The 27,140-nt window shown below is 41.8% G+C and overlaps 1 protein-coding gene across 4 annotated transcripts in view; it reads left to right on the top strand.

Annotated features, from left to right (window-relative positions):
* Positions 1 to 15,088: 15,088 nt before the first annotated feature.
* Positions 15,089 to 27,140, top strand: part of CCDC149 (coiled-coil domain containing 149) — a 128,958-nt gene continuing 116,906 nt past the window's right edge. The window contains exon 1 of one of the 4 annotated variants that reach the window (XM_031943151.1): positions 15,089 to 15,271. In XM_031943151.1, the coding sequence (XP_031799011.1) occupies positions 15,212 to 15,271 (60 nt within the window). In that variant the 5' untranslated portion in view covers positions 15,089 to 15,211. The remainder of the gene's footprint in view (positions 15,272 to 27,140) is intronic. The other 3 variants (XM_031943150.1, XM_031943148.1, XM_031943149.1) reach the window with 3 other exon arrangements.

The following is a 27,140-nucleotide window of genomic DNA, read 5'->3' as shown; positions in this document are numbered from 1 at the left end:
ACAGCATAGCCCACTTGAAAACCATTTTTTATAAAATAGCCTCTTCATATAGGGCTGCTTTGAAAAGGAACATGTTGGCTTGGGGAGCTATTCAAAGCTCTGCTTTAATCACCTGACTGCCTTTAGAAGGATTTACTCTTACAGGAGTTTGAGTATCTTCCTGGGGTTCTTGATACCTCCTTCTTTTTGGTTATAATTTAGAATGTTCCTATTTCTGAATTCAGATAAATACATCTATTTAGGCTTGTTAAAGTCTTAGAAAAATACATTTAAGTTGAAGTTAGAATATAGAGTGAATTCAATGGAGTTCAAGACCCTTTCCTCATAGAATCACAGAGTTGATGGCCTCTGAATCCCTTCTGCTTCTGACCCATTGTTGAATAATAATCCTCTCCATCATCCCCAGCAAGGGGATTTTCTTTTCTTGCTGGCCTCCAGTGAAGTGGAATACTTCTTACTGCGGTGAGCCTACTGCCTGAGCTGGTCTAAGCTATTGTATGATACTTTTGGCCACCATGCAATTTTTTCTGAATTTTGTCCTCTCATCAATTTGTCTTTCTCTTTTCTTTTCATCTCCTTTAGTAGCTAGTACAGTGATCTCTGTTCACCAAGATCCTTCATAAATGTTTGATGAATGAATATTCTTGAATATCAGTGATGATTTGATCAGGAGGCAGAGTGTGTACAATGGAAAGGATGCTGAATTTGTAGTGTCAAGAGCTGAGTTCCAGTCTCATCTCTCCTACTATCTATATAACCTTCAGTAAGATAGCTAACTTCTCTGAGGCTCAGTTTCCCCATCTATAAAATGAAGAGATTGGATTAGAAACTCTCTAAGTTTCCTTCTTGTGATCCTATGTTCCCCCTCCTAAACAAGGATCTGCATTGGGAAGATGGCCAAGGGGGATTGGCAATAGGGTCTGTAGCTATGGAAGAGAGCTAAAAATAAAGCAGGGATGAAACCCAGGAGAACAGCTTGATTGTCATGGTGAGAGAACAATCTAATTGTAATTGGACAAGGCTTATGGTCCTCCTGAAGTTGTTCCCTATAGACCCACTCTCAAGTTTCATCAGGGAATCATCAGATAATAGAATCATTTAAAAAAAATCTTCGTTTTATAGATAAAGTCTAAAGTATGTGGGTGCTGAGTTAAGCAGAATCTGTATGTAAATTGGTATTTTGCTGGTGATCAATCTTGTGCTAAAAATGGAAAATCAATAAAAAAAGAAAATCTGAAAGGGATAAAAAAAAGTCATAGACATTTTTGGTCCAATGAGTTCCCACGACCGAGGACACTGCATCTGAGACCAAGGTGACTGCCTATTTTTAAGGAACGTTCATGGACATGAGCCCTCTAACCTACAGAATCAGAAAATAGCAAAAAGCCCCAATGAGAGAAAAGTTCCAAGGAGGACTTACCTTCCTAAGTCTGTTGAAAAGTCCTGTGTAGTCTTGAAAAGCAATTTAAAATCACATCGTTCTGCTGGAAGGGCAGGAGCTGACCCCATATGTTGATAGTGGATTTTGAACTCAGCGGTGAACTTAGTTAAACTGAGCGACATTAAAAGGAAGCTGGAATGGACCCCACAAATTCCAAAGCGCAGCTCTGGACCAGATAATAAAACCGATAGGCATAGTAGAAAGAGATTTGGTCAATAGGATGGCCAAATACCATGTAGCACAGGAAAGCAGAGGACTTCTACCCCCAAGAAAATGAGGGATACTTGGGGATTTCATGAACTGTGAAATATATAGCACCTAAGTAAGTTTACTTTCTGAGGGCATAATTCTACAATGGCAAGTGTTTACTATGTGCCAGACATTATGCTAAGCACTGGGGATACAGAGATACAGAACCCCTGCCATCAGGAAGATTGCATTTTAATGGGAGAAACAACATATAAATAACTATATTAAATGTATATAGAACAGAGGAAGGTAATTCTAAGGGGAAAAGCACTGGCACCTCCAGTTAATGAGAAGGATCTGTAGAAGGTACTTCAGATGAGTCTTGAGAAGTAATGATGGAGAACATTTCAGAAATGGGGGATAGTCAGTGAAGAGGAAAGAAGAGGGTTGATGGACTGTCCTACATGAAGAATAGCAAGTGGGACACTGTTGATAGATCAGAATAGAAGGAGGGAGGAAAAATTGAAGAAGATTGGAAAGACAGAAAGGGCCCATATTATAAGAGCTTTAAATGCCAAACAGAGGATTTTGCATTTGATCCTGATGGGGACAGAGAGCCAAGAGTTTATTGAGTGGAGATAAGGTGACATGACCAGCTAGCCAATGTGGCAGTTGAGTGGAGGATGGATTAGAGTGAAGAGAAGCCTAGGTCGGGAAAACTAATTTAGTTGGGAGGCTCCTGCAGTAGTCTAGGTAACAAGTGATGATGGCTTGACCTAAGATATTGGCTGTTTCACTGGAGATAAGGAAACTTTTCAGAGAGATGTTGTAAAGGTAGAAGTGCAATACAGTGACTGCCTGCTGTGAGTGATTGTATGATGTTTAGGATGACAGCCAGGTTTTGAACCCAGGTGAGGAGAAAAGGTTGGTAGTTATAGTGCATTTGATTTCAATTGGAGTTTAGGGAATAGAGATTTAACCTCTGAGTCAAGAAAACTTGCTTCCAAGTCCTGCCTCAAACGCTCTATGACCCTTCACAAGTCACCTAACTTCTTAGTGCTGTGGGCCATAATTAAGTGGCAAAAGAACCTGAAGAGTGCTTCCTTGTCTAGGAGTTCCTGAAACCAAAGAAAGGACAGTTCCAATTCCTATCCAGTGAAAGGAATTTAAGAGTTAAATGAAGGTCACTAGAGAACTTGAAGCAGAAGCTCAATAACCAACTATTGTTCAGAGAAGTTACAGCAGGAATTGGGGCCAAAGTATAGGATGCTCTAATGGGAGGTTTCAGGTTGAATCCCCTTGATTGCAAAACTCTAGTACAGCTGATCAAGATTAGAATGTAGTTGGAAAGTATTTAAAATAAATAAAAATATATTAAGACACAGATGATGATAATTTTTGGTTTTCCAAGTTAACCTGAGCTTTCCTCATTTGTCCTTGATAACACAGAATGGATGACCTATGAGAACTCTTATAATATTGAAATTCTTTGATTCTGTTAAAAGGAAGTTGATCACTCACAGGGGAAATAAAGTCTCATTGAGGTAGAATGATAATTGGACCTCTGGAGTAGAGCTAGGGACTGAGCATTGGATTTTAAGTCAGGAAGATCTGGCTTTGTAACTTGCCCCTTAGTTGTATGATCTTTAGCAACTCGCCTAGTTAGCCATTGATTTCCTCACTTGTAAAATGGGAGGAGTGATACCTATAGTGGTTCTCAAAGTATGATCGAATCCTGGGGCTCTCTGAAACCCTTTTAGAGGGTCTACAATTCAAAAACAGTTTTTATTTCCAATATGGTAAATGTCTATAAATATAACCCAGATAAACAAAAACGCTTTGGAGAGATCCTCAATCATTTTTAATAAGATAAAGATACTGAAAACAAAAGTTTGAGAACCACTGCTATAGTACTTATTTCACAAGGTTTTTTAGTATTAGATGAAATAATCTGTTTAGGGTACCTCACAAACTTCAAAGCTCTATATAAGTGCCAGTTATTAATCAGGGTACACATTGAAAAGACAATGAGATTGGTAGAGTCTTATTTCCAATGAGATTGACTTCCGTATAACCAATGTTCTCTTCCTCATTAGTGATATTAAAATCCTCCTTTATAGCATCTTTTTTAAAGGACTCTTCTTGTAAGACATCATTGTGGTCCTTGGGAAGAACTTTAAAAGTTTCTAATCACATGGAACCCAAGGGTTTCGGTGTCTATAAAAAGAAGAATAGAAATAGTGCAATGAGTTAACTCTATCCCTTATTCTACGCAACATTGTGGGCAGCTAGGGGGTGCAGTGGATACAGTTCTGGGTGTGGATTCAGAAAGAGTAGTCATTCTGAATTTAAATATGGCCTCCAATATTGTGTCCCTGTTTGCCTCAGTTTCCTCACCTATAAAATGAGCTGGAAAAAGAAATGGCAAACCACTCCCGCATATTTGCCAAGAAAAACCCCAATGAAGTCACAAAAAATCAGACATGACTGAAAGTGACTGAATTGAAACACAACATTTTGTCTCCAACAAGGAGATCAAGACATGTTTTTTGAGAAGAAGTAGGTGGGTAATTTCCATACTGGGTCCAAGCACGAAGGAGATTCCATCATTCTTCCAATCCCCCAGCATCGTAACCTATCACCTGTAACTCTTTACTCTCACCTCCATTTTCAATCTGTTGCCAAGACCTGATGGCTTACTTTGATAATATCTTTCTTCTAATCTCCTTTTCTCCTCCTAATTGGGGTAGACTGGAGACAGTGAGAGAAGAGAAGAGAAGAGGAGAGAAAAGGAGAGGAGAGGAGAGGAGAAGAGAAACAGAGAGACAGATATAGGGTGTGTGTGTGTGTATGTGTGTGTGTGTGTGTGTGTGTGTGTGTAATTTATCTCCTATGACCCTAAGTGATGCTCTTTCTTTTAAATGTTCTAGAATATAATGAATAAATGATATTTTTCATCTTTGTAATTTTTTCCAGAAACCCAAGATAATAGCAGTTCTTTGCAAGTTATACTCAAGATAATTATTTGGAACAGATGGGCCCCTGAAATCTCTGACCACTGGTTCCAGAGTTCCTCGCTGCTTTTCTTGCTGCATGGTAGGTTATTTTGACTAATCTGTTTTGCAGATCACATCTTGAGTCCTCATCAATGCAATACCATTTGTAGACCATTCAAGACATAAACCCAGCAGAAAAAGAACTGAGAATTAAAAGCATAATAAGTAACAAAAAGGACTCAAGTAGTACAGACCTTATTCTCTGCCCCCATATCTCATTGGGATATAAGCTCTTTATAGACTCCAAGTTAGACACAATATTATCTCCCCTTTATCTTCTCAGTATAAGAGGGAAAGGACAAAACTGTTTCTGAACTCATGGCTCAAAAGTAGGATCCTAAAATTCCATGGTATCTGTTTAATGGAATTCTGCAGAAGTTTCTTCGGACAAATTCATCTCTGGGATTGTCAGGATTTTCAAGGTCTAACTGGGTGCTTCTCCTTCCATCTCCCCATTCTAACCATACTATTTTTCCATTGTTGTTCTTGACATTAGTTAGCTCTCCGGTAGCCCTATTTACATCTATTCTCTTTTTGGATGACTCCTCTTCTTTTTTCTTCCTTTTTCCCTGTTTGTACCTCTTGATGAACTCTCTTGTATCACATTTTCCTAGGATTCTGCTGACCTGGAACAGCAGCTCCCTTACCCTTGGTATTGAAGCCGGTCCATTAAGGGTGACTTCCATTAAGGGCCAAAACAATTCATGATTATGGAGCATTTTAATGATTTTATAGACTTTAATCACCCTTCTCTTCAGCTTTGTCCTTCTACACTATCCCACATTTCACAGTGATTAAGTCTAAGTATCAAAGCATTAGAATTTATTGTTTCGTTTCATCTTCATGGTAAACTTTCAAGGTGTTATCATTTCCATTTTACAGATGAGGAAACTGAGACTCAGAACTATTAACTGACTTAGGATCATAGAATCAAAGCAGAAAAGAACCTTAGAAATCATTTAGTCTACCTCCCTCATTCTACACATCAGGAAATTAAGACTTAGAAAGATATATCTTTAAACAGTCTGTTCCCTCTATCTCTGCAATGTATTCCCTCTTCCCTGCTATATTCCCTAGCTTCCTTCAAAGCAGTGAGGCTTTTTCTGCTCTCTATCCTATTATCAATACATTATCTTTCTCAAGGTCTTTTGATTAATTTACATATACTTCCTATGTCCTCATTAAAATCCATCTTCTTTTCCCTCAATAGAATGCAAGCTCCTTGAGAGCAGGAACTGCTTCCTTTTTAGGGTTTTATTATCCCCAATGTCTAATCTGGGACTTTGCACATAGTAGGTACCAAATAATTATTTGTGGAATTGAATTAACTCTAGCAACTCAAGGTCATACTAGTAGGAAATAGTCCTATTTGAAGTTCTCTGCTCATTCAGGCTGGTGTGGAACCTGGACTTGAGAACACTAGGTCTTGGGACATGGAGTCTGGTGCGTTTTTCAGTTGGCCCAACTACCATCTTTGATGATGACATTATTAGAGCGCCATTTCCTCACTCTGCAGTATGATGCCATCTGGATGGATGGGCACATTCTGCTGCATTGGGATGGTGTTGGGCCAAGCTGGAGGGAGGCTGCCTTGGGGGATCTTGTCATTAGAGAAAGGGACATGACACCGTTTTTTGCAAGATTAAAACAAACAAACAAAACAAACTCTCCAAGAAAACCGCTCTGAAGGACAGCCTAATGGACAGTAAATATTTTATCAGGCTTTGCCATTTATTTAGGATGCCACCCCTTCGCCCCCTAATTCAAATTGCTTTCTCTGTTGTGTTTTCCAAGCTCATTGCTCTTTCTCAGGGAGGGTGTGGGAGCAACATTCCCCTCACTTCCTCGGAAAATAACCCCATCTGGAGAGAGAAGGGGGAGGGGAGGCACAAAAAGATCCACATCTCAGCCCAAGAAGAAAGAGACAGGAGGCGATTTCCTTTGGTAGCTTTAGCCACAAGAGCCTCCCAGATGGACAGGGTCTTCTCCCTTTCCCGTCTTGCAGTGGAAGGGCCACAGAAGCCAGGCCTTTTTCTATTTTCAGCTCCTTTAGTCCAATCGCCCATAACCTTTGCAACAGGGAGGGCCACACTGGCATCTTGTCACGAGCCCCGGGGCTGCAGCTAGTCTGCATATATATTTACATAAATTTACATGAATTTTGTGCTGAATCACATCTCCACCCCCTCTCCCCCAGCTGAATAAATGAAATACATTATCAATAAGTACAATGCATTTGAATAATCCCTGGGCTGGGGGACTTCTTCCTCCTCCGTTTTCCACTTAACCCCTTCCACTGGCCCACACGCTCACTCCCCCCTCCCCTCTGGTCGCCAGAGGCGTTCTCTCGGTACTCGTCCCTTCCTACGCCCGTGACATCCCATCTAGTGCCCCGGGCTCTGCTTCTCTCTCCATCTCCATCCTCCGCGCCCAGCCCCACCCTCCCTTCCCCCGGCCATCCCCGTTGCACCAGCTCCCCTCTCCCCACCCCCTCCCCCAGTGCCCAAGCCAATCAATCACTGGCTGGAGCCGGAGCCGCCTGCTCCCCCTGGATCGCAATCGCGGGGCCCCGGCCCGGCAGCCAGTGATCAGCCCCACTCAGTCATGGGAGCACCTCGTCCGTTCAGCGGGGAGTGGAACTTCCTTCCACCCCCCGCCGACCCGCTGATTGGCAGCCAGCGGGGGCAGGAGGGGCGCCGCCGGCTGCTGATTGTTTGCCGCTGGGCGGGGAGGGAGAGGAGGGCGGAGGGCCGGGGGCAGCGGGGACGTGCTGGAGGCGATGGGGCTCTAGTCCTTCCCTCCTTGCTTTCTACCAGGGATTGCAGGCCTAGAACTCTGAGATGCAGAACCAGGGTCAGTGCATGGCACCCGAACAGTCTACCCAAGCCACGTTGGCAGACAGCTGAGGCAGAACTGGGGGGAGGAAAAGAACAGTTGTTTTTGAAAAGGGAAAAAGGGAGAGGAGCCTGGCAGCAATGCATGCCGGGAACTGTAGTCTTTCTCCCACCCTGACAAGAAAGTGGAGAGGACTTTCTAGTGGCTCATTTGTGTTCCATTATGTCTGTTCCAATTGAGCTCCCCGCCAGATACCGATGAAATGGCTTCCTTTCACCCCGGGATGGATTGGATACCTTAGGCCTGAGTTTTAAATACATGTGTGCCCAGAGTGGTCATAGGAAGCATTTCCTTTCCCCATTCTTTTAGACTCTGAGCTAGTTTGAAGGGAGGGGGGGTAAGGGGGATGGCTAAGAATGAGGGGGTGGGCGTAAATCTCCCTCAAACCAAGATGCTGGAGAACAAAATGAGAAGTCCTTCTCCAGCACAAGCTGGCTCAGCTTTCTAGGAAGAGGACTCTTGCTGAAATCCCAGCACTGAAACTTCCTTCACTTGTCTGGAGAAAGTGAAAGAGCAAGCAGCAGCTGCAGCAACAGCAGCACAGCCTGCTGGGAGGTAATGCCATTGTCCAATCAAGCAATCCAGGAGCCTTTTCCAAGGGTGCACTACGTACCGGGCTCTGGGCATCCAAAGGCAAAAATGGAACAGACCTAGCCCCTTGTCTGGGAATCAAGGGCAGAATCCTGAACTTCTGGCTTCAGATGCCAGGGATTTTCTTCTTGATCCTTCAAGAGATTGGTTTCTCTCTCAATTTGCTCCTTCAGTTTGGGTGATCTGACCCCAGCCTTGTATGACAGACAGAGCCCGGGGCTTAGGGTAAGCTTGGATCTGGTTTTTAGGAATCGTGTGACCACCAAGGCACCTGCCTTCTTGGGTTGTTGTGAGGGTAAAATGAGATCCTGTGTGCCAAAGACTTGGAACATTTATGAGCAACAAGCTTTTCGTTCTTAAGTCCCCCCCCCCTCCCCCCCCCCCCAGACTTTTAAAAGTGAACACATCATTCCAAATCAGCTGAATGCTTTTTCCTTAGACTGCCTGTGTTTGTTAAATATGGAAAAAACAAATAAATAAAAATAAGGTAACCAATAGCTCAGTGAATAGAGCATTAGAACTGGAATCATGAAGACTTGACTCAAACCTAGCCTCAGACATTTAACAGTTAGGTGACCCTGACACAGGTGAACTCTGTAAAAATGGTATCCCCTTTAATCTACAAAATAATCACTCTGCCCCTTTGATTCCTGGCCTTTCAGACTCCATACTTTCCAGGCTGGGCTTTTATAAGGCAAATCATTCCCCCCCCCCCCCCCCCCCCCCCCCCCCCCCCCCCCCCCCCCCCCCCCCCCCGCCCCCATTGATCTTTTTGGGAAACCAGATCCCTCATTCAGGCTGAAAAAGCCTTCAAAGTGAATTTTCATTCAATGGGGAGATCTGGGCCTGATATTGATAAGTATCTAGGGCCTGGGGGCAATGGCTTTCTTTTCAACTGGGAATTTCAGTCTCAGATTTCCTATTAAAGGGCAATTTTAAACTCATTTCTTTGCAGAGGCCCTCTGGAAGCAGGACCATGCCAGGACACCTGCCATTCTCCTCTCTTTATTTTTCTGCCAGGACCTTGGCACTCAGAAGTTAGTCTTCCTAGCAAAGGCTGACTTCTGGAGTGCCAACAGTAAACTCCCTTTTGCCAGTCAAGCTTTTCAGATTTGTGAATTCTTTCTCATTGAACCTATGCCCACCAGAAGGGGATTCTCACACCTCAGCTCTGTGCACTGCCACTAACAGCATCAACCCTAGACGAGGCATTTAGCTTCTGTTGGCCTTAATCTACTGGAGAAGGAAATGGCAAATCACCCCACTGCTTTTGCCTAGAAAACCTCACATGGGGGCACAGTGACCATGGGCTCCTGAGAACCAGACCCGATTGAATAGCAGAACACTACCACCAACAAGGTTATCTCATCCCCTAAGCTAGATGGTGCTGTGGATACAGTGACTGCGCTGAAGTCAGGAGGACCTGAGTTCAAATCAGATTTCAGACACTTAACACTTACTAGCTGTGTAATCCTGGGCAAGTCACTTAACCCCAATTACCTCAGAAAAAAAAGTAGGGGAAAATGAAAGAAGTTTCTCTTATTTAACTTCATGGTGATTGACATTAAAACAAGAGTGTTTCTATGTTTGTCTTGTTTTGTTCAAACCTATCATTGAGCATATGGAACTTGGGATATGAAAAATTCTTTCACCAATTCAGGTCAGTAACTCTTTTGTCATTAAAATATTAGAGAATTGATTGGGGGGGTAGGGAAGGAGACTCAGGGGTTCAGACCCACAATTTGCTCATGGGTACATAGTCCTGTGTGCCTGAAGGCAGACCCTGAATCTGAGCCATGTGGGTCTGAGGCTGGCCTTCTATCCTCCACGCCACTACCATCCCTCTGGACTTTAAGTAGGCTCCAGAGGAATGACTGACCTGTATAACTTTGACTATTACTTTAATTAAAAGTTAAAGGAGGTTGGGGAAGTATTTTTCCCTTTTGCAAAAGTGATAACAGCATCAGCTTTGTTGCTATTGATGAAGCATCTGAGGGCTTAGTGGTAGAGGTGTCTAAATGGCATAATTATTATTAGTCAATGCCAGGGTGCATTCATAACAAGAGATAAAAACGATAGCTTGAAGCTACATTGCCTAGTTACTTGATTTCATCACATGTCCCATTGTGATGGTGGATGGGGATGGAGCATAAAGGCTCTAAGGGGAAACAGACCTAATGAAATAGACTAAGCACCAGGTTTAGCCAGCTAGGTGGCGCCATAGTGAATAGTGTGGGGATGGGAACACCTGAATTCATATGCATCCTCAGATGTTTACCACCTGTGTGACTCTGGGCAAGTCACTCAACCTTGTTTACCTTCTCCATTGGAGAAGAATATGGCAAACCATTTCAGTATCTTTATCAAGAAAACTCTGTGGACATCATCATCCACTGGGTCACAAAAAGTTGGACATGCTTGAACAACAGTGAGCCGGGCGCTGTGCTAAGAAAGGCAAAAGACAGAGTACTTGTTCTCAAGGAGCTCCCAGTTTATTAGGGGAATATAAGTAGATATAGCAAATAAGATATAGACTGGAGAGAATAAGAGAGGGAAGGCACTAGAGTTCACGGGAATCTGGGTTCAATATCGGAGGACTTGGTTCCCAATCATGGCTATAAATAAAAGTGCCTTTATAACCCTGAGGGAGGCATTTAACTTTTCTGATCCTCGGTTTCCTGATCTGTAAAAAGAAAAGGCTTAGAATTACTTTTCCAACTCAAAAATCAATGATCTAGAAACTTAAGCAATGGAGTAGTGGTTAAGTTTCTTCATGTTTTGGAGTGAAGGTTCTCAATTCTTGAAATTTTCTCCAATTAAAAAAAAAATATGTTCAACAAAATAATTGACTTGCATCAAAGAAAGAATGCAAAATAAAAGTTTTAAAGAGATCTCTGAAAATAAAGTTTACAAACCAGTTGGCTTTCTTATAGGTAGAAGAAGCATGTAGTTATTTATGCCTTGTCAAAAATTCTATCGTTAAGTAGATATTCTTTTGGGTCATAAAAGTTTATGAATGGCAGCCCCTTAAACCTTCAATAACTGACATTCTGGGGGAGATTACTTTCTAATTTGATAGATAGCCTAGAGAGAAAGACCCTTGATGGGACATAGAAATGTTCCCTTAAGGGACAGGAGAGAGAAGAGAAAAGTGGGACTGAGGAAGCTGATGCAGAATAACAATTATAATGGGTACAAAGACAAAGCACTTTCACTTATTAGCCCTATTGTAGGTAGATAGGTAATGTATTAATTCCCCTTTTCTAGGTCTGAATTTCTTTATTGGTAAATTAAAGCAGTACTAATTTATGACAAAAGTACAAGTGAAAAAAGGACTAGATTCTAAATTAAGAGATTGGATGAGGAGTTGGGACACTTGAAATCCATTTCTGGTTTTGCCACTAACAAACTCTATGACTTTGAGCAAATTTTATAACTTTCCTGAGGCATCTCTTTGTAAAAAGAGGAGTTTAGATGAAATTATTTTTAAGAAACCTTCTATCACTAAAATGCCAGGCTCCTCTAAGCATTATTGTCATTATTTAGGATAAAAAAAAACAATAATAATTGAAATGCAGAGAGGTTAAGGTACTTTCCTAGAGTCACACAGCTGATAAGTGACAGCTGGACAAGCTTCAATTTACTCAGTCTAAAAGTTCAGGACTACAGGTCAAAATGAAGCCTGATGGGTTATTAGAGAGTGATTTAGAGGAAAAATGCAATTTGCTTTTTTAAGTATGAAATGTCAGACTCTTAGCCCAAGTGTTTATTTTTATTTCTTCTCTCCTCCCTCCCCAAGCACGGCCTGTGTTAACTCTTAAAATCTTAGCTAATCTGTAAAATTCTTTTGATGATTTCAGGAAGCAGGTTAATATGATAGAAGGGATATGTCTTCAAAGCCAAAAAATGTGGCTTCTTATATCTACATTGTCACTTATGGTGATCACCCCCAAACAATCAGCCAATTTCTATGAATTCAATCTGCCTGATTATTATTTTTAAAAAAAGACAATTAAGAAAATATTACTTCTGCCAATCTTTTTTTTTTCTTCCTTTACCATCTCTGCAAAAATCTTTGAGAGTGATACATGATATATAGATGGGGGGGTTTACATCTCGATGAAAGTATGAGAAAGGCATTGATATATTTTTAGAAGGGACCAAACTGAGGCTCAAGGTTAAAAGATTAGTTTAAGATTACACAGATATTAAGTATTAGAAACAGGGTTTTCTTAATCTAGTGTTTGTGACACTAAACCACAAAACAGGTTTACTTAAATAATATTCTATAGCAATTCACTTCTGTATAATCATATGGGTGACTGAAGGTTGCAGAGGATATAAAAACCTCACACAATTGTTGATTATTAAAAACAAACAAAAAAACAAACCCATTTTCTTCCAAAGAGCCAAAAAGCTGTCTTATAGGCTGTCCTCCAAAAAGTATCTTCCATCAATATATCAAAATCATACAAGATTCTTTGAAAGATATAGCAATAAAATAAGACCCATAATCACAGAAGCATAACAATTCACACAGTAAGATCCAAATGGATGAAGAACAGCTTTTGTTTAGACAATGGTATGAAACTGGATAGATAGGCTATAATGTCTTGGACAGATATTGTAGCTAGAGTGTTTGAGCTGGGCCAGCATGGAAAGACTGCATTGCCTTGAAAAAAATCATCAGTTCTTTCAGTGAGTCAATTAACAAGCATTTATTAAGTGCCTACAGTGTTTCAGGGACTGTACTAAGCCCTGATATACAAAGGTAAAAGATGATCCCTGTTCTCAAGGACCTCACATTCTAATGACTTTTAGCAACTCTATATTTCTTTAAGTTCTGCTACATGGCTGTGGGTCACACAATAACCAATCATGGCTATAAATACAATTGCCTTTATAACCCTAAGGGATAATTAGGAATATTAGGAATATTTGAATAATTAGGAAGTCACCCAAGGGACAATGGAGAATCCTGTATTGGATATGAATAGGCTGCAGCATATTATGAAGGTAGAATTATTCAAAAGTGGCAAAAAAAAGTCATCTTAAAGATAAACAAGAAAAGAAAAAGTGACAAGACAGATAACCACTAGTCAGCCAGTGTATTCCATTTTGACTCAATGCCTAGAGATGAGGAGGGTATCCAGCACCAAGCCCAGCCCCATATTTTGAGCTTAGTATAGTAACTAGCACATAGTAAGTGCTTCATAAATGCCTTATCCATCCATCCATCCATCCCAGGATATATATGAGCCACATATCAATGAGATAATGTTTCCTGCTCTGCCTCCTTCTGAGGGCTGTTGTTAGGAACAAATGAAACAATATGAAAATATCTATAAAATGTAGATAATACTTTCAATAAAGTGAAGCCATGGATAGATTGCTTTAAATGGCTTTCTCTAAATTTGAGCTCCAGTACCATATCCTAAACGAGCCCTTCCTGATCCCAGCAGCTGTTTGTGCTTCCTCCCTTAAAATTACTTTGTATTTATCTCCCATTTATACCATCCAGAGTGTCCCAAAAGTCATGGTACAGTTTTAAGCTTTTACACTATTACAGTTATATTACATATTATATAATAATACATGTTACATATAACATAGTCTGTAACATAATGTTGCATTATATTATATACTATAATAGAACACGTTCTATTATGTTACATTCTATGTTATAATGTTATTTTATATTCTTATATAAATACATAATACATTACATATAACAATGTATAATATATAACCTTATATTATATATTATATACAACCACCTATAATATATTATAGTATAATAGCTTAAAAGCTTAAATAAAACTCCACCAAGACATTTGGGACATCCTGCTATGTATCTTTTATTTGCAATTTATTTGCATGAGGGCAAGGATTGCAATTTTTCCCTATCTTAATATGCTGTTTGGTTATTTTCTACGTACTTAGGTGTTCCTGTCGTTTCCTTCCATAGAACACAAACTTGCTGAGGGCAGAGACTGTTCCAGTTTTGTCTTTGGACCCCCCCTGGCGGGTTAGAGTAGGTGCTTAATAAATTGATGAGCTTTTCAGGGCCTCTGGCACTCTAAGACTTCGAAGTGGCGCTAAATTGCACTGGCCTAGGTGGGGGGGGTTTTCCACGCTGGGACTTTCTCAGTCTGAACCCCACAAAACCAGCTGCATTATTTGGCTCCCCAGATTGTGAGGAAAGCCCTACGGAAACCGTAAAATGTTACTTAAATGCGCGTGCTTAATAAAGACTGCTTCAGGGAGCCAGGTTCTTTCAGGATGGCCCCTCTCTTCCGAGTGCCCAGGGGTTTTGCCTGCCCCACGTCCTTCTTTCCAGCTGGCAGTGGGGTTGGCACCAGGAGCAGCTTCCTTAAGGGCAGCTCCATCCGCCACGTGGATTGGAGTCGGACTGACCCACCTCCTTAATGGGTCCCTCACATTATCTAGTCCCGGAGAAGAGAGAAGATAAAGGGGCGCCTCGGGGGAGGAAATATTAAGCCAGAGAGCTGAGCAGTATTGATGGTCTAAAAAGGGGAGCCACGTGGGCCCATCCTGCCGATGGTTCCCACCAGGAGCCCCGTGGGCAGGCCCCGCAGGCCCCGGCTCCTGCCCCCGGCCATGTGCTGCCCAGGCCGGCGTGGCTGCACTGGGGGACTCGGGGGTGCGGCGGGGGCCTCCCTCCCCAGGGCCTGGGCGATGGCAGCTGCCCGGGCGCGGGGCTTCGGCGGCGGGGGCCGGGTGGGCCGGGCAGGGGCAGGTGGCTGCGCCCGGAGGGGAGCGGCCGCTGGGGCCCCGGCTCCGGAGCGGGCTCCTCCTCCCGTTCCTCACGCTAAGGCTGACGTTGAGTAAACAGTGCGGGCAGCGGGAGCAGCCGGCGGCCGCGGCGCGGGGCGTGGGGCCAGTCCGGGCTCTGGGGGGGGGCGGGCGCCCGGCCCTGCTGCGCCCCTCTCCCGTGCCCGGCGAGGCTGCTTGGGGCCGGCGGGGGAAGAAGGGAGCCGGGGCGGGGGAGGAGGTTATTGATGAAGCTGCTTCACGCATGGATGAGGCCATGAATTTCAATCGGAGCGAGAGCGACTGGCAGGGGCTGGTGAGCGAGGTGAGGCAGCCGAGGACGTGCCAGGCGCTGCCCGGGCCGGGGCCCGGGGCCCGGGAGCTGGGGAAGGGGCCCGGGCCCCGGGCCGGCTCTGGGTCTGCGGGGCGGGGGCGGGGCGGGGGGAGCTGCTACAGGAACGCGCCAGCTGTGCTGGGCTCCCCCCTCCCCCAGCGCGCAGCTGGTCCCGGGACTGCGCGGTGTGGCCGCCCGAGCCGGCCAGGTGTTTCCCGGACTTCCCCTTCTGCCGCACCCCATCCTTTGTCTTTCCCCCCGGCGCTTTCCATTCCCCCTGGGTGTCCATCTGGTGTCAGCCGGGGGCTGGGGGGAGGGAAGGAGGCCAGCCTTAGTTAGAGAAAGGGACCGTTTTCTCCAGTGAGAGTCTGGCCCTGGCTTGGGACCCGGCGAGAGGAAAAGGGAGGTGAAAGGGCAGAGGGAAAGGGAGGTGATAGGGTTTCCCTGCCCGCAGCCCTTTAGAAGGAGCCAGAGGCAGGATTTCCCGAGCCGTTTCCTTGGGAAAGAACTGTTACCTCGCTCCTGCGCCTTCCACCTGGGCCTGTGAGTGACAGCCGTGAGCGTGGAGCCTGGGCCGCTCCTAGAGCGGGGCCGCAGGAACTGGCTATAACTGAAGGAATAAAACAGGCTCAGGTTTCCAGCTTTTTCCCAGCAGTTGAAGGGAAGTCACCCATTTCCTTCGGGACGTCCCTCGATTGTGGAGGAGGTCGGGGAGTAGTCACCTCCAGAGAACCGGGACTAATCGAATGGAGAGTGAGGGCGCTGGGCTGGGAGCTGGTGAGCCTGGCGGCCAATTCTGCTGGGCCACCAGTGTCATCTTAGGCCAGAGGACGGTCTCCTCATCTGTAAAAAGGAACACGTGGAGCTAGAGGGGCTTTTCTGTCCTAAAACTTAGGATCACCTATGAAGGAGAACCTTTCAGACTCTTTGGGTCTTTGCCAATTGTGCCCAGTCCAGGTCACTTTTAGAACTTGTGTCAGATGATGCGGGAATCCCTGGAATAATCACACTATGCAGTCTGCTGTCTTCAAAGGACTGGGGGGTACCAAGTTCAAAGGTCTTTGACTCTTGATTCTTGGAGCGATTATTTATTTTTACTTACTGAAAAAAAATTTCCCCCTTCTTATTGCTCTCAGTAACGAGCATAAATATTGTCACTCAAACAGGAAGCCCAGAGGATGCTCAAGAGAAAGTGGATGTGATTACAGAATCATCATAGGCCCTGGTTTTTTTTTTTTCCATGCCCAATCTCTTTGCCAAGAAAACCCCAAGTGAGATCGCAAAGAGTTGACACCCCTGAAAAACAATTGTACAACATCCTCCCTGAAAGTTCCCCTTCCACAATTCAATTCAGCATTCATTTGTTCAGGGTCTGTTACATGGAAGACACTACAAAACCAGAACTTTACCCTGCCCTCAAGCAGCTTACATTCTCCCGCCTTCCTTTCTTATTCTACATTCCCATTATAGAATTAGCTTGGCATTCAAGTGATAGTTAACAAAGACTTCCAAGACTTCTCCATCAGTCAGGAAACATTTATGAAACGTCTACTACTTGTAAGACACTGTACTAGGCACAAATACAAAGTGGCCCATGTTCTTGAATAGTTTACATTCTATCGGGGGAGATGTACCAATTGAAGTATAGGTAAAATCAATAGTTTAGAGAGGGAAGATACTAGCATTGGGGGAGATCAAGAAATGTTTCATGTGTAGAAGGTTGCGCTTGAAGAAAGTAAGGGATTATCCAAGAGGAGGTGAAGAGCTAGTGTTTTCCGGGTATGGAGGATGGCCAAGTGGGAACATGTATATATGGGAGAGGAAGTGTTATGTGTGAAGAGCAAGAATCCCAATTTTCTTGGGATAAAGTATAATGAAGCTGGAAAAGTGGGTTGCATCCAAGTGGTGAAGAACTTTAATCATCACAATTGCTTATATATCTTATCTGAAGGACAATAAGGGGCCATTGGAGATTTTTTGAGTAGGGAAAAGAAGGTGTGATCCCTCTGCTTAAAGAAAGCTACTTTGGCTGTTATTTGGAGGAAGGATTGGAGCAGGTCGAGATGATTCAGGGAGACCAATTAAGAAGCTATTTCAGTAGCCCAGGTGATAGATGATTAAGGCCTAAACTTAAGGTGGAGGCTGTTTGAGTAGTAAGAAGAGGACCAAGCACAGGCTCCATGGAAAAGACCTCAAGTAGAATCAAATCCAAGTCATATCAGAAATGGCTGGTCCAGACTCTGCTCGAAGAACAGTACAGAGGGGAAACTGATGCCGTGTTAGGGAACATTCCGTCTTGGAACAGCTTCAATTGTTAGGAAGTTGTTGGTTTGCTCTTTTTCCCCTGATGTGAAGTCTAACTTTTCCCCTTTACAGTTGACTCCCACTGCTCCTGGTTTTGCCCATTAGGATCAAATAGAATCCGTCTTCTATATAGCAGTTCTTCAAATATTCCAGGGCAAGTATCACGTCCTTCCTCTTCCTCTGAATCCTTGCTTCTCCACGCTAAAGTCCTTCAATCATTTCTCATATTTTCCATGTATTCAAGTGTCCCGGTGTCTCTTTTTGAATGCTTTTCTAGCTCACTAATGCTCTTGCACACCCAACCCAGCAAAGAGTCCTTCAGCTATAGTCTGACCTGGGCAGAGCATTAAGGAATTATCTCAGCTCTGTTCCTGGATTTTAAATCTTTAGCCTAAGGTGAGGAAGATGAAAGGTTTTTGCCTGCCCCATCATTTTGCTGACTCATATTCAGGCTTGACACAGAACCTGTGAGTTCATCTGTGTAGGGAACTTTTCGTGCATCCACATTGGCTCATCAGCCAATTCCTGTCTTCTGTCCTCATGAGAAGTGTTTCTGTTTGTGGCTTTAGCATCCTTATTGAGAGTTTTTAATCCCTCCTGGGCTGACTTCCTTTTAGAATTTTAGTCCTATCTAGCTTTCCTATCAGTCCTTTGAAAACTACTTTCCTTTGTCTAGGGTGCATGCCAGCCTATGTCTGGCTTTCTTCTCTGACAGTAATCTGAGGAGGGAGAGCTTAAATCCCCTCCCCCCCAGGGCTTCCATTGTTTTCACCTTAGCACCCCATTCCTTTCTCCTACAGTGGGAATCACATTCAGCATAGATTCCCTTGTGGATTCTTTCTGTGATATTGATTGTGACTCTTCTTTTATATTTTTCTGGGCTACAATTCTTGTTTAGAACCCAAAGTTTTGAAGTCATGCATCGGAGAGATAAAAATACCTTAGAATCAGAAATCATAGCCCTTGCTTTTATGGATTTCTGTCTCTCTTTCCCTCCCTCCCTCCCTTCTTCCCTCTCTTTCTCTTCCTTCCTTCTTTCCTTCCTTTTCTTATTTTTCTTTCTTCCTTCCTTCCTTCCACTTCCTCTCACTTCCTCTTTCTTTCTTTCTTTCTTTCTTTCTTTCTTTCTTTCTTTCTTTCTTTCTTTCTTTCTTTCTTTCTTTCTCTCTTTCTCTCTTTCTCTCTTTCTCTCTTTCTCTTTCTCTCTTTCTCTCTTTCTCTCTTTCTCTCTTTCTCTTTCTCTTTCTCTCTCTCTTTTCTCTTTCTTTCTTTCTGTCTGTCTGTCTTTCTCTGTCTTCCTCCCTTCCATTTTCCCTTCCATTCTCCCTCCCTCCCTTCCATTTCCCTTCCTCTCTCTTTCCTTACTTCCTTTCTTCCTTCCTTCCTCTCTCTTTCCTTCCTTCCTTCCTTCCTTCCTTCCTTCCTTCCTTCCTTCCTTCCTTCCTTCCTTCCTTCCTTCCTTCCTTCCTTCCTTCCTTCCTTCTACTTTCCCTTCCTATTTCTCTCTCCCTTGCCTCCTTTCTTTCCCCCTTCCCCTTTCTCTCTTTATCCTCCTTTAATCCCTTCTTTTCTGTCTCCCTCTCTCTTCCCCCCTCCTTCTCTTCTTCTCTCTTTGTCTCTCCATTAGGGGAAGGGACTGGTGGGGAGAGAATCTTGACATTATAAATCACAATCAATAAGAAGACAGAGGTGTCCTGGAGCAGAATGTTCATTTCTGAAACAGCAATTTTGTATTTTAGTAGTAGCCTGCAGAGTTTTATTTTCCCTATTTCTTGGTTTGGAGAAGTTTGTGAGGTTAATATGATTTGATCCATCATCCCAGGGTGCCTATTTCTGGACCAAGACTAATAGAAATAGGGGATGCAAATGTGTATATTGACTTAGTGCCTGCCTTTAGGGAGCTTACAATCAAGCTGGAGACATTAACTTTCCATAAGCAGCTGGCAGAAAATGACATACAGCAATATATATTGAAGAACTGAATCGAAGATGATGAAATGCACACTCAACCCAGAAGTAGAGAGAGGCTTTTCCATTGGTCATTGAAACTGGGGTGGGGGAAGAAGAGGGTCTCCCTCCAAGCTAAAGGCTTGAGCTCCCTACCCTTATGCATTCATGCTCTTGAAAAAACCTGTTTCTATAGCAGTCTCCAAGTCATAAATTCAAGGAGAAACAGAATAATGTCAGCCGGGACCCCACTCCATTGACTTTCCTGCCTAGAGCCCTGTAGCGGCTTTCAATCAGTTTGTTTTCCTATTTACCCACAGGTATTTATTCTCATTTAAGATGACCCTTTAGAGATCGTTTTTATTTTCAAATTTTTAGTATAACAAGCTGAAATTACTACTCTGTTTTAGGCCCTCAGGTAAACAGCCATTACCATGAAAGAGGCAAATCCAATCTTCCCTCTTAGAAATTAAATGTCCAGTGCCAGGAAAATGTGATTTTCATCGTTGCTGAAGATGAGCTTCCAAAAATCCTGAACAATCTTGAAACAATTCACCAAATCAATAAACTTTTGATGTCCATACAAAATATGAGACCCCCAAATTTTAAAACTCCGTTTTTCTTAATATCTTCCTATTTTCTTTTCCCCTATGTTATAGGAACATAATCTAGTCCAAATGCTACTTTGTTCTAAAGAGTTTTGTGATATTTTGGCAAATTGTGATGCCTTAAGTACAGCCCTGTGTGCCCAGCACTGTGCTAATTTCATTAGGTGCTATAAAGAGACCTGGATGGAATCACAGAATTTCGGGTTTGGAATTTCAGAGCAGGATATCTTATTGGGAACTTCCCTGCAGTATCTCTGGTAAGAGCTCATCTGGCTTATGGCTTTCAGTGAAGAGAGTGCTCATTTACTGTCAGAGCCACTCTTTCCACTTGGGGGCAGCTCTGGGGGACAGCAAAGACATTTTCCCTTATGTTGAGTCAGTGAGGCATTGAACATTAATCTAAGGGCCTACTATGGTCCAGGCTTTGCACCAAGCACTAGGGATACAAAGGAATACCAAGAACACCAGTAACAACAGCCATGGCCCAAAAGGAAAACATCCTGGTTATCCGGGGCTCATGGGGTTTAAATCTACCTCTCAGCCATCCCCTTCCCCGTCTCCACTCCTCCTAGCTCTGTTCTGTGGAACCAAATCAAATCCGTCTAAAGTATCTTCCAATATAATAACAATCCAAACATTTCAGGACAGCCATAGCATCTTTTCTCCAGGCTAAACATACCCAACAACTAATTGCTCTTCACGAGCCAGGTTTTCTCTCCTATGATTTTTTTTTCTGGTCTCCCTTTTTGGAATATACTTCAGGATCCTGAGCTTTTTCCTAAAATATGGTGCCAGAATGGAAGACAATACTCCAAACGTGGTCCATTGAGGAGTGAGGCAGCTGGACCCTCAGCTCTTTCTCCATGGATGCTTTGCCTCAAGGTGGCCCAAGATACTTTGTTGTTTGGCGGCCATATCACCCTGTCAGCTCCTACAGAATTTATAATCCATTCAGGCTCTCATATCACTTTCATAGGACGGGGCTGCTCATCTATTCTTCTTCCTCCCAGGCTGTCTAGTACAAATTTGTTTTTTTTCCCCCCCAACTGAATTTCTCATTCTGGTTCTGCTACTCAGTGCCCCTGGGCAAGTTCAGGACTTCACTTTATTCTTATTAACTTTCATCTTTTCAGATTTGGCCCATTAGTTCAGCCCATTGTGATTTCTTTGGATCCTCATGATTATCCAGCATGTTTGCCCTCCCTAACGAACAGCCGCATGTCATCTGTAAACGGGCCGCCTTTTGGGTAGGGGCTGGACCAGGCAGCTGCAGAGGACCCTTCCAACTCCCTAATTCTGTGATTCTAAATTTGACAAGCACGCCATTTATGCCTTCGTTCTCATGATTGATAAAAATGATGAAGAGCACAGGGCCAAGGAAGAATCTGGAGGGCCCTCTCTCCACTAGAGACTTCCTTCCAAAGCTAACTCGTGAATGACTAGTCTGTCAGCTTCTGGGTCGGGTCATCCACCTTTCCTCTAAATCCTTTCATTATCATTTGTATTATCTGCATTATCATTTGTCCCACATTTCTCATTGGCAAGGATAACATGACAGATCCTGTCAAATGCTCTGCTGAAATCTAAGTATATTATATCTATATATCTATAGTAGTTCTTGTAGGAGCCTGACTAGTTACTCTGTGAATAGCCTGGTTTTTAGGCAGCTAGGGGGTGCAGAGGACAGAATCCTAAACTCAGAGACAGGAAAAATGAGTTTAAATCTATTCCCATTTGACCTTGAGCATGATATATAATTTCCGTTTGCTTCATTTTCCTCATCTGTCAAATGGGGATAATAACACCTACCTTCCAGAGTGGTTCAGTAAGGATTAAAAGAGATAATATTCGAAAAGCTCTCAACACACTACCTGCCATATATTAAGCCCTCCATGAGTATATAATAATAAGTAGAATAAGAATAATGCCATACTGACTCTTGGTGATTGCAATTTCCCTTTCTAAGGGCTCATAAATCATCATAATAGCTAACATTTAAGATAACATTTTTAAAGTTTGTAAAGAGCTTTTTTTTATATAGTATCTTATTCTGTACTCAGAAAACCCCTTTGGGGTAGTTGCTATTATTATTTCTCATTTTATAGATGAGAAAGATAGACTGAGAGAGGTTATGTGACTTGTACAGTGTCACGTAACTAGTGAGTGTCTGAGGCAGATTTCAAACTCAGAGTTTTCAGAATTTGATACCAGTGTTCTATTTACCACACCATCTGATTGCCTTTGAAAATCTTGTCAGGAATTAATATCTAGGTCCATGGCTTACAGTTTGAAAATTCTACTCTTTTCTTTTTTTGAAAATGGATAAAACTTTGTTCCTCCAATTTTAAGGAGCTGCATTGTAGCTTTAGAAACAAGAAAGACGTACATATAACAGTATCAAATAAAACAAGATGGCATCTAATTAAGGGCTAATCTGTGTGGTGCAGACAGTGCTCATGGAGATTTGAGAATTGAAAATAGTCAGGGAAAGCTTCCTAGAAAAAGTGACACTTGTCAAAGAATGAGTAGTGTTTGAGTGGTAGTAGAATAAGAAAGATTAGTCATTTCAAGGAAAGGAGGAAAACATATAGCATGGAGACTCAGTTTCCTGAGTTGTAAAAAAGGAAGTTGGCTTAGACCACTGTGTCTGGATCACACAGCTCTAATTCTATGAAACTGGGAGCTACTGAAGGTTTTTGAACAAAAGGATGAAAGCATTTTTAGGAAGGTTAGTTTGGCAGGGTGATTTAGAGGGCAAAAAGAGAGGAACCAGAGAGAGCAGCAGGAAGGCTATTGTAGTTATTCAGGTATATATAAGACAATGAGGACCTACTTTAAGCAGATAGCCTGGATAAAGAGGGAAGAAAACACAGATCAGCTTTAGTGAATAGCAATTTGGAAAACAGAAAATGGGAAGGGATGAGCCAAAGACGAGTCCAAGGTTCCAAGATAGGAGACAGAGAGTGGATGATATGATGAATTATGTTTTAGATGAAATATTATTGCATTATTTTTTTAAAAGTGGAAAAAGTTCTCTGGATGTCTTTAAAACTCTTGTTAGACATGTTCACTGCTTATTAGGAATATTTTTGATGTTCAGCTATCTTCATAGTGGCAGGCTAATTCCAGAGTAAGTTTATTAAAATTAGCGTGTGGGGGGAAGGAGTACAAATGCTATTTTTAACTAATCGGATTCATGTTCCCTCCTGTACAGGGAGATTCGCATATGTGCTTCTAAAATTGACAATTTCTACTCATGTAAAAAATTAATTTAGTGACTTTCACATTGAATAAATACATCGGATAAAGATTGGAAAAAGGAGGAATAGGGCAAAAATAGGCAAGCGAATTTGGTCAGTATCTGTTTGCCTCTCTCATTCTCTTCCAAATACCTAAAGAGTCCTAATGGAGCTCTAGGCACCCTGTGGTGCAGCAGAGGGATCCAGATTGGTCTGAGGCCCCTATGCTGTGTTGTTAGACTGTCCCCAACAGGGCTGGTGCCGGTAAGATCTATTCCCCAAGGGGTTATAAGATCATAGATGTAAAACTGACAGGAACCTGAGGAGTCTGAGCCCTTCAGTTTCTAGATGCAGATCCTGAGACCCAGAGATATAAAGGGATTTAGATCCCAAATAATGAGGGGCAGAGTTGAGCTTTCTCTGATTCCAAATCTACTTCTTCTTTTTTTTTTTTTTTTTTAAAACCATATCACCTTGTTGCATTGATCCAAGTATATGGTTATTTTTTTCTTTTCCAGTCTCCTGACTCTCTTCTTTCTTCTCTATCTCACTGCCACCACTCTAATTCATGCCCTCCTTATATCATGGATACACAATGAACTTCCGTCTTCTATTTCTTGTCATTCTCTGACCCCTCCAATCCATTCTATTCACCATCACATTTATCTTCTCAGAATATTACCTTTTATGTGTCATTCTGCTCAGTTCCACAGTTTTCTGTGACTTCCCACCCCACATGGAATAAAGCAGAAATTCACTAGCCCAGTAGTGGAGACCTATAATCTGGTCACAGATTACCGTTCTAGCCTTTGTCTAGTAAATGGAATTGGCAAGTATATTTCAATGAAACCTAGAATGTGGCCAGTAGCAATTCCTAAATGTAAAGGGTAGTATGAGTGCCCTGGGGCAGGAAGCACAATGCAGTGAGATTTGTAGGGACGGGAAACATAGAGATGGATTGGGAGTAGGACATTAGAGAAAGTTACCAACTTCACACTTTTACCTGTAGCCAATCTTGCTCATATGTTTACCAGCACAGGGGCATCTGAATGGGAATATGGAATAAAAATTCTTAACGTTCCACAATTACCTGAGGCATCTATAATCTAGGCCATTGAATCTCTGCTAAAGTGAAAGCTTTAAGAAAGTATCTTTAGGTAGAAAAATACATGTATTTATTTCTTAATCTTCATTAATTTACCCAACCAACCTTTGTAAAGCACCTGTTGTCTGTGTAGAACTCAGTGCTAGATGTCAGAAGAGCCTGAGAGTTTTGGTAAAACATAGTCCTTCTTCTTGTAGAATCTCCAGCTTAGTGGAGTGATAAGATACAAACATTAATATATAGTGGCTTGGCCCATGTGTGATTACTGTTTCTCCATTTATTTACATCTATCTTTATTTGGGTGTTTTGTAATTTTATATTTTATTTTATTTTATACCATCTTTAGTTATTTTAAATAGAATTTCTCTTTTTGTCTCTTCCTATTGAGTTTGCGGGTAATTTACAGAAATGCTGATGATCTAAGTTTATATCCTGCAATTTTGCTGTAATTGTTAATTTGTTAGATTTGGTTTTTAGTTGATTCTTAAAGATTCTCAAGTAAATCATTATATTATTTGCAGAAAGTGATAATTTTGCTTCATCATCGCTGACTATGCTTATTTCCATTCCTTTTTCTTGTCTTATTGATGTGGTTAGCATTTCTAACACAATATTGAATAGTAATGGGGACACTGATTATCCCTGCTTTACCCATGATCTTACTGGAAACTTTTCTAGCATATGCCCTTTATAGAAATGTTTGCTATTTAGTTTTAGATAGATACCACTTAACATGTTAAAGAAAGCTTGGTTTATTCCTATGCTGTCCAACATTTTAAACAAAAATGGTGTTGTATTTTGTCAAGAGCTTTTTTCACCTTTTTGTATCTATTGAAATAATCTTGATTTTTGTTCCTTTTGTTATTGACATAATCACTTATGCTTTTGACAGTTGAACCAGGCTACATTTCTGGGTTCAGTCTATATTGGTCACAGTATATAACCTTTGTGATATATTGCTAGAATTTTCTTTTTAATGTTTTATTTAAAATTTTAAAATAAGTATTCATTAGGAAAATTGGATTATAGTTTTCTTTTTTTTTCTGTTTTATTCTCCTTTGTTTAGGAAGGATGGCCATATTTGTGCCATAGAAGAAATTCAGTAGCATTCCTTTACCAATGTTTTCCCAAGTTTATATAATATTGAAATTAGTTGCTCCTTAAATGTTTGGTAGATATTGCTTATAAATCCATCCAGCTCTGTAATATTTTTTTCCCCTTAGGGAACTCATTTATGGCTTGTTGAATTTCTAATATAGGGTTATTTAAGTGTTCTATTTCCTCTTCTGTATTTTTGCCCAATTTATATATTTATAAATATTCATTCATTTTTTTAGAGTGTCAGTTTTATTAGCAGATAGCTGGATGAAATAGTTCCCCATGTTTTTATTTCTTCTTCATTCATTTTGAGTTTACCTTTTTATTTTTGATGCTGGTAAATTGATTTTCTTTTTTCTTTTTAAATCAAATTGGCTTATCTATTTTTTTTTTTAAAACTACTTCTAGCTTTATTTATTCAATTTCATACCTTTTAATTTTGCTAATTTCCCTATTGATTTTTAGGATTTCTATTTTGGTGTTTAATTGAGAAGAGGGTTAATTTGTTGTTTTTCTTTCTTTTTTTTTTAGTTGCATTCCATTCATTGCTTTATTTTTTTTTGCTCTTTTATTGATGTAAATTTTTTGAAAAATTAATTTTTCCTATGTATTACTTTGCATCCCATGCAGTTAGGATATTATCTCATTGTTGTCATTATCTTTAATGAAATTATTGATTGTTTCTTGGATTTACTCTTTGACCCACTCATTCTTTAGGATTAGATTATTTAATTTCCAATAAATTTAAACCTGTATTTCATCTTATTTTAGTCAAAAAAAGAGATTCATTTGATATTTCTGCTTTTCTCTGTTTGTATTGGGGTCTGTTCAATTCTGGGGGAGAAGTCAAACCTAAGCTTCTGTCTTTAGTCCTTCTGCTGTTTTCACGCTCAGTCTGAGAGCCTGTAAATTTTCAGCGTTTCCAAAGTGCTGTGACCTGAGAAGAAACCTGTTTACTACTTTCCTGGTCAGAGCTCTGCAAATTCCTGACCCAGGTTTGGGTCTGTTGGATTGTGTGTGGTTGAATTTCAGCAGACTGATGCTGGACTTATTCACTTTTAGCCTGCTGGGAAGTTCTGCAGGTTCATACTTGAAACAGAAAAGCCACAGAAAGTTTAAAAAAAAAGAGGCTGAAGCAAAATCTATTATGCTTCTGCGAGAAAAAAAAAGTGAGAGCAGCACTCATGATCTCAAACAAAGCAACATCAAACAAAGACTGAACTGCCAGGTCCCCTTTGGTCTTGGGTCCCTGCCATGATTGTTCTGTTGAGGATTATGTGTAGGATTGAAGGTTCAAACTGAGTCTCCACTCTGCTCCAGGACTCGGAGCCACACAAGTTTTGGAACTTATTTCTTGCCTCACATACAGCTTGGGCCACATTTACTCTCTATTGCTCCTCTCGGTCCTAGCACTGTAACCAGGAACTGGGGAATGGGTGACAGAACTACCAGGCAGCATCTGTTTCTCTTCCCAGTGCTGGTTCAGAGACTGCCTGGGATCTCTTTCTGTGCTTCCTTTTCTCCTGTTTAGTCTCAGACCCCTGGGTGCCAGAATGCTC

This window comes from Sarcophilus harrisii, chromosome 6 (genome assembly GCF_902635505.1).
Source record: "Sarcophilus harrisii chromosome 6, mSarHar1.11, whole genome shotgun sequence".
NCBI lineage: Eukaryota > Metazoa > Chordata > Mammalia > Dasyuromorphia > Dasyuridae > Sarcophilus > Sarcophilus harrisii.
Note: the sequence above shows the minus strand (reverse complement) of the source record. Positions and strands in the feature narration are given on the sequence as shown.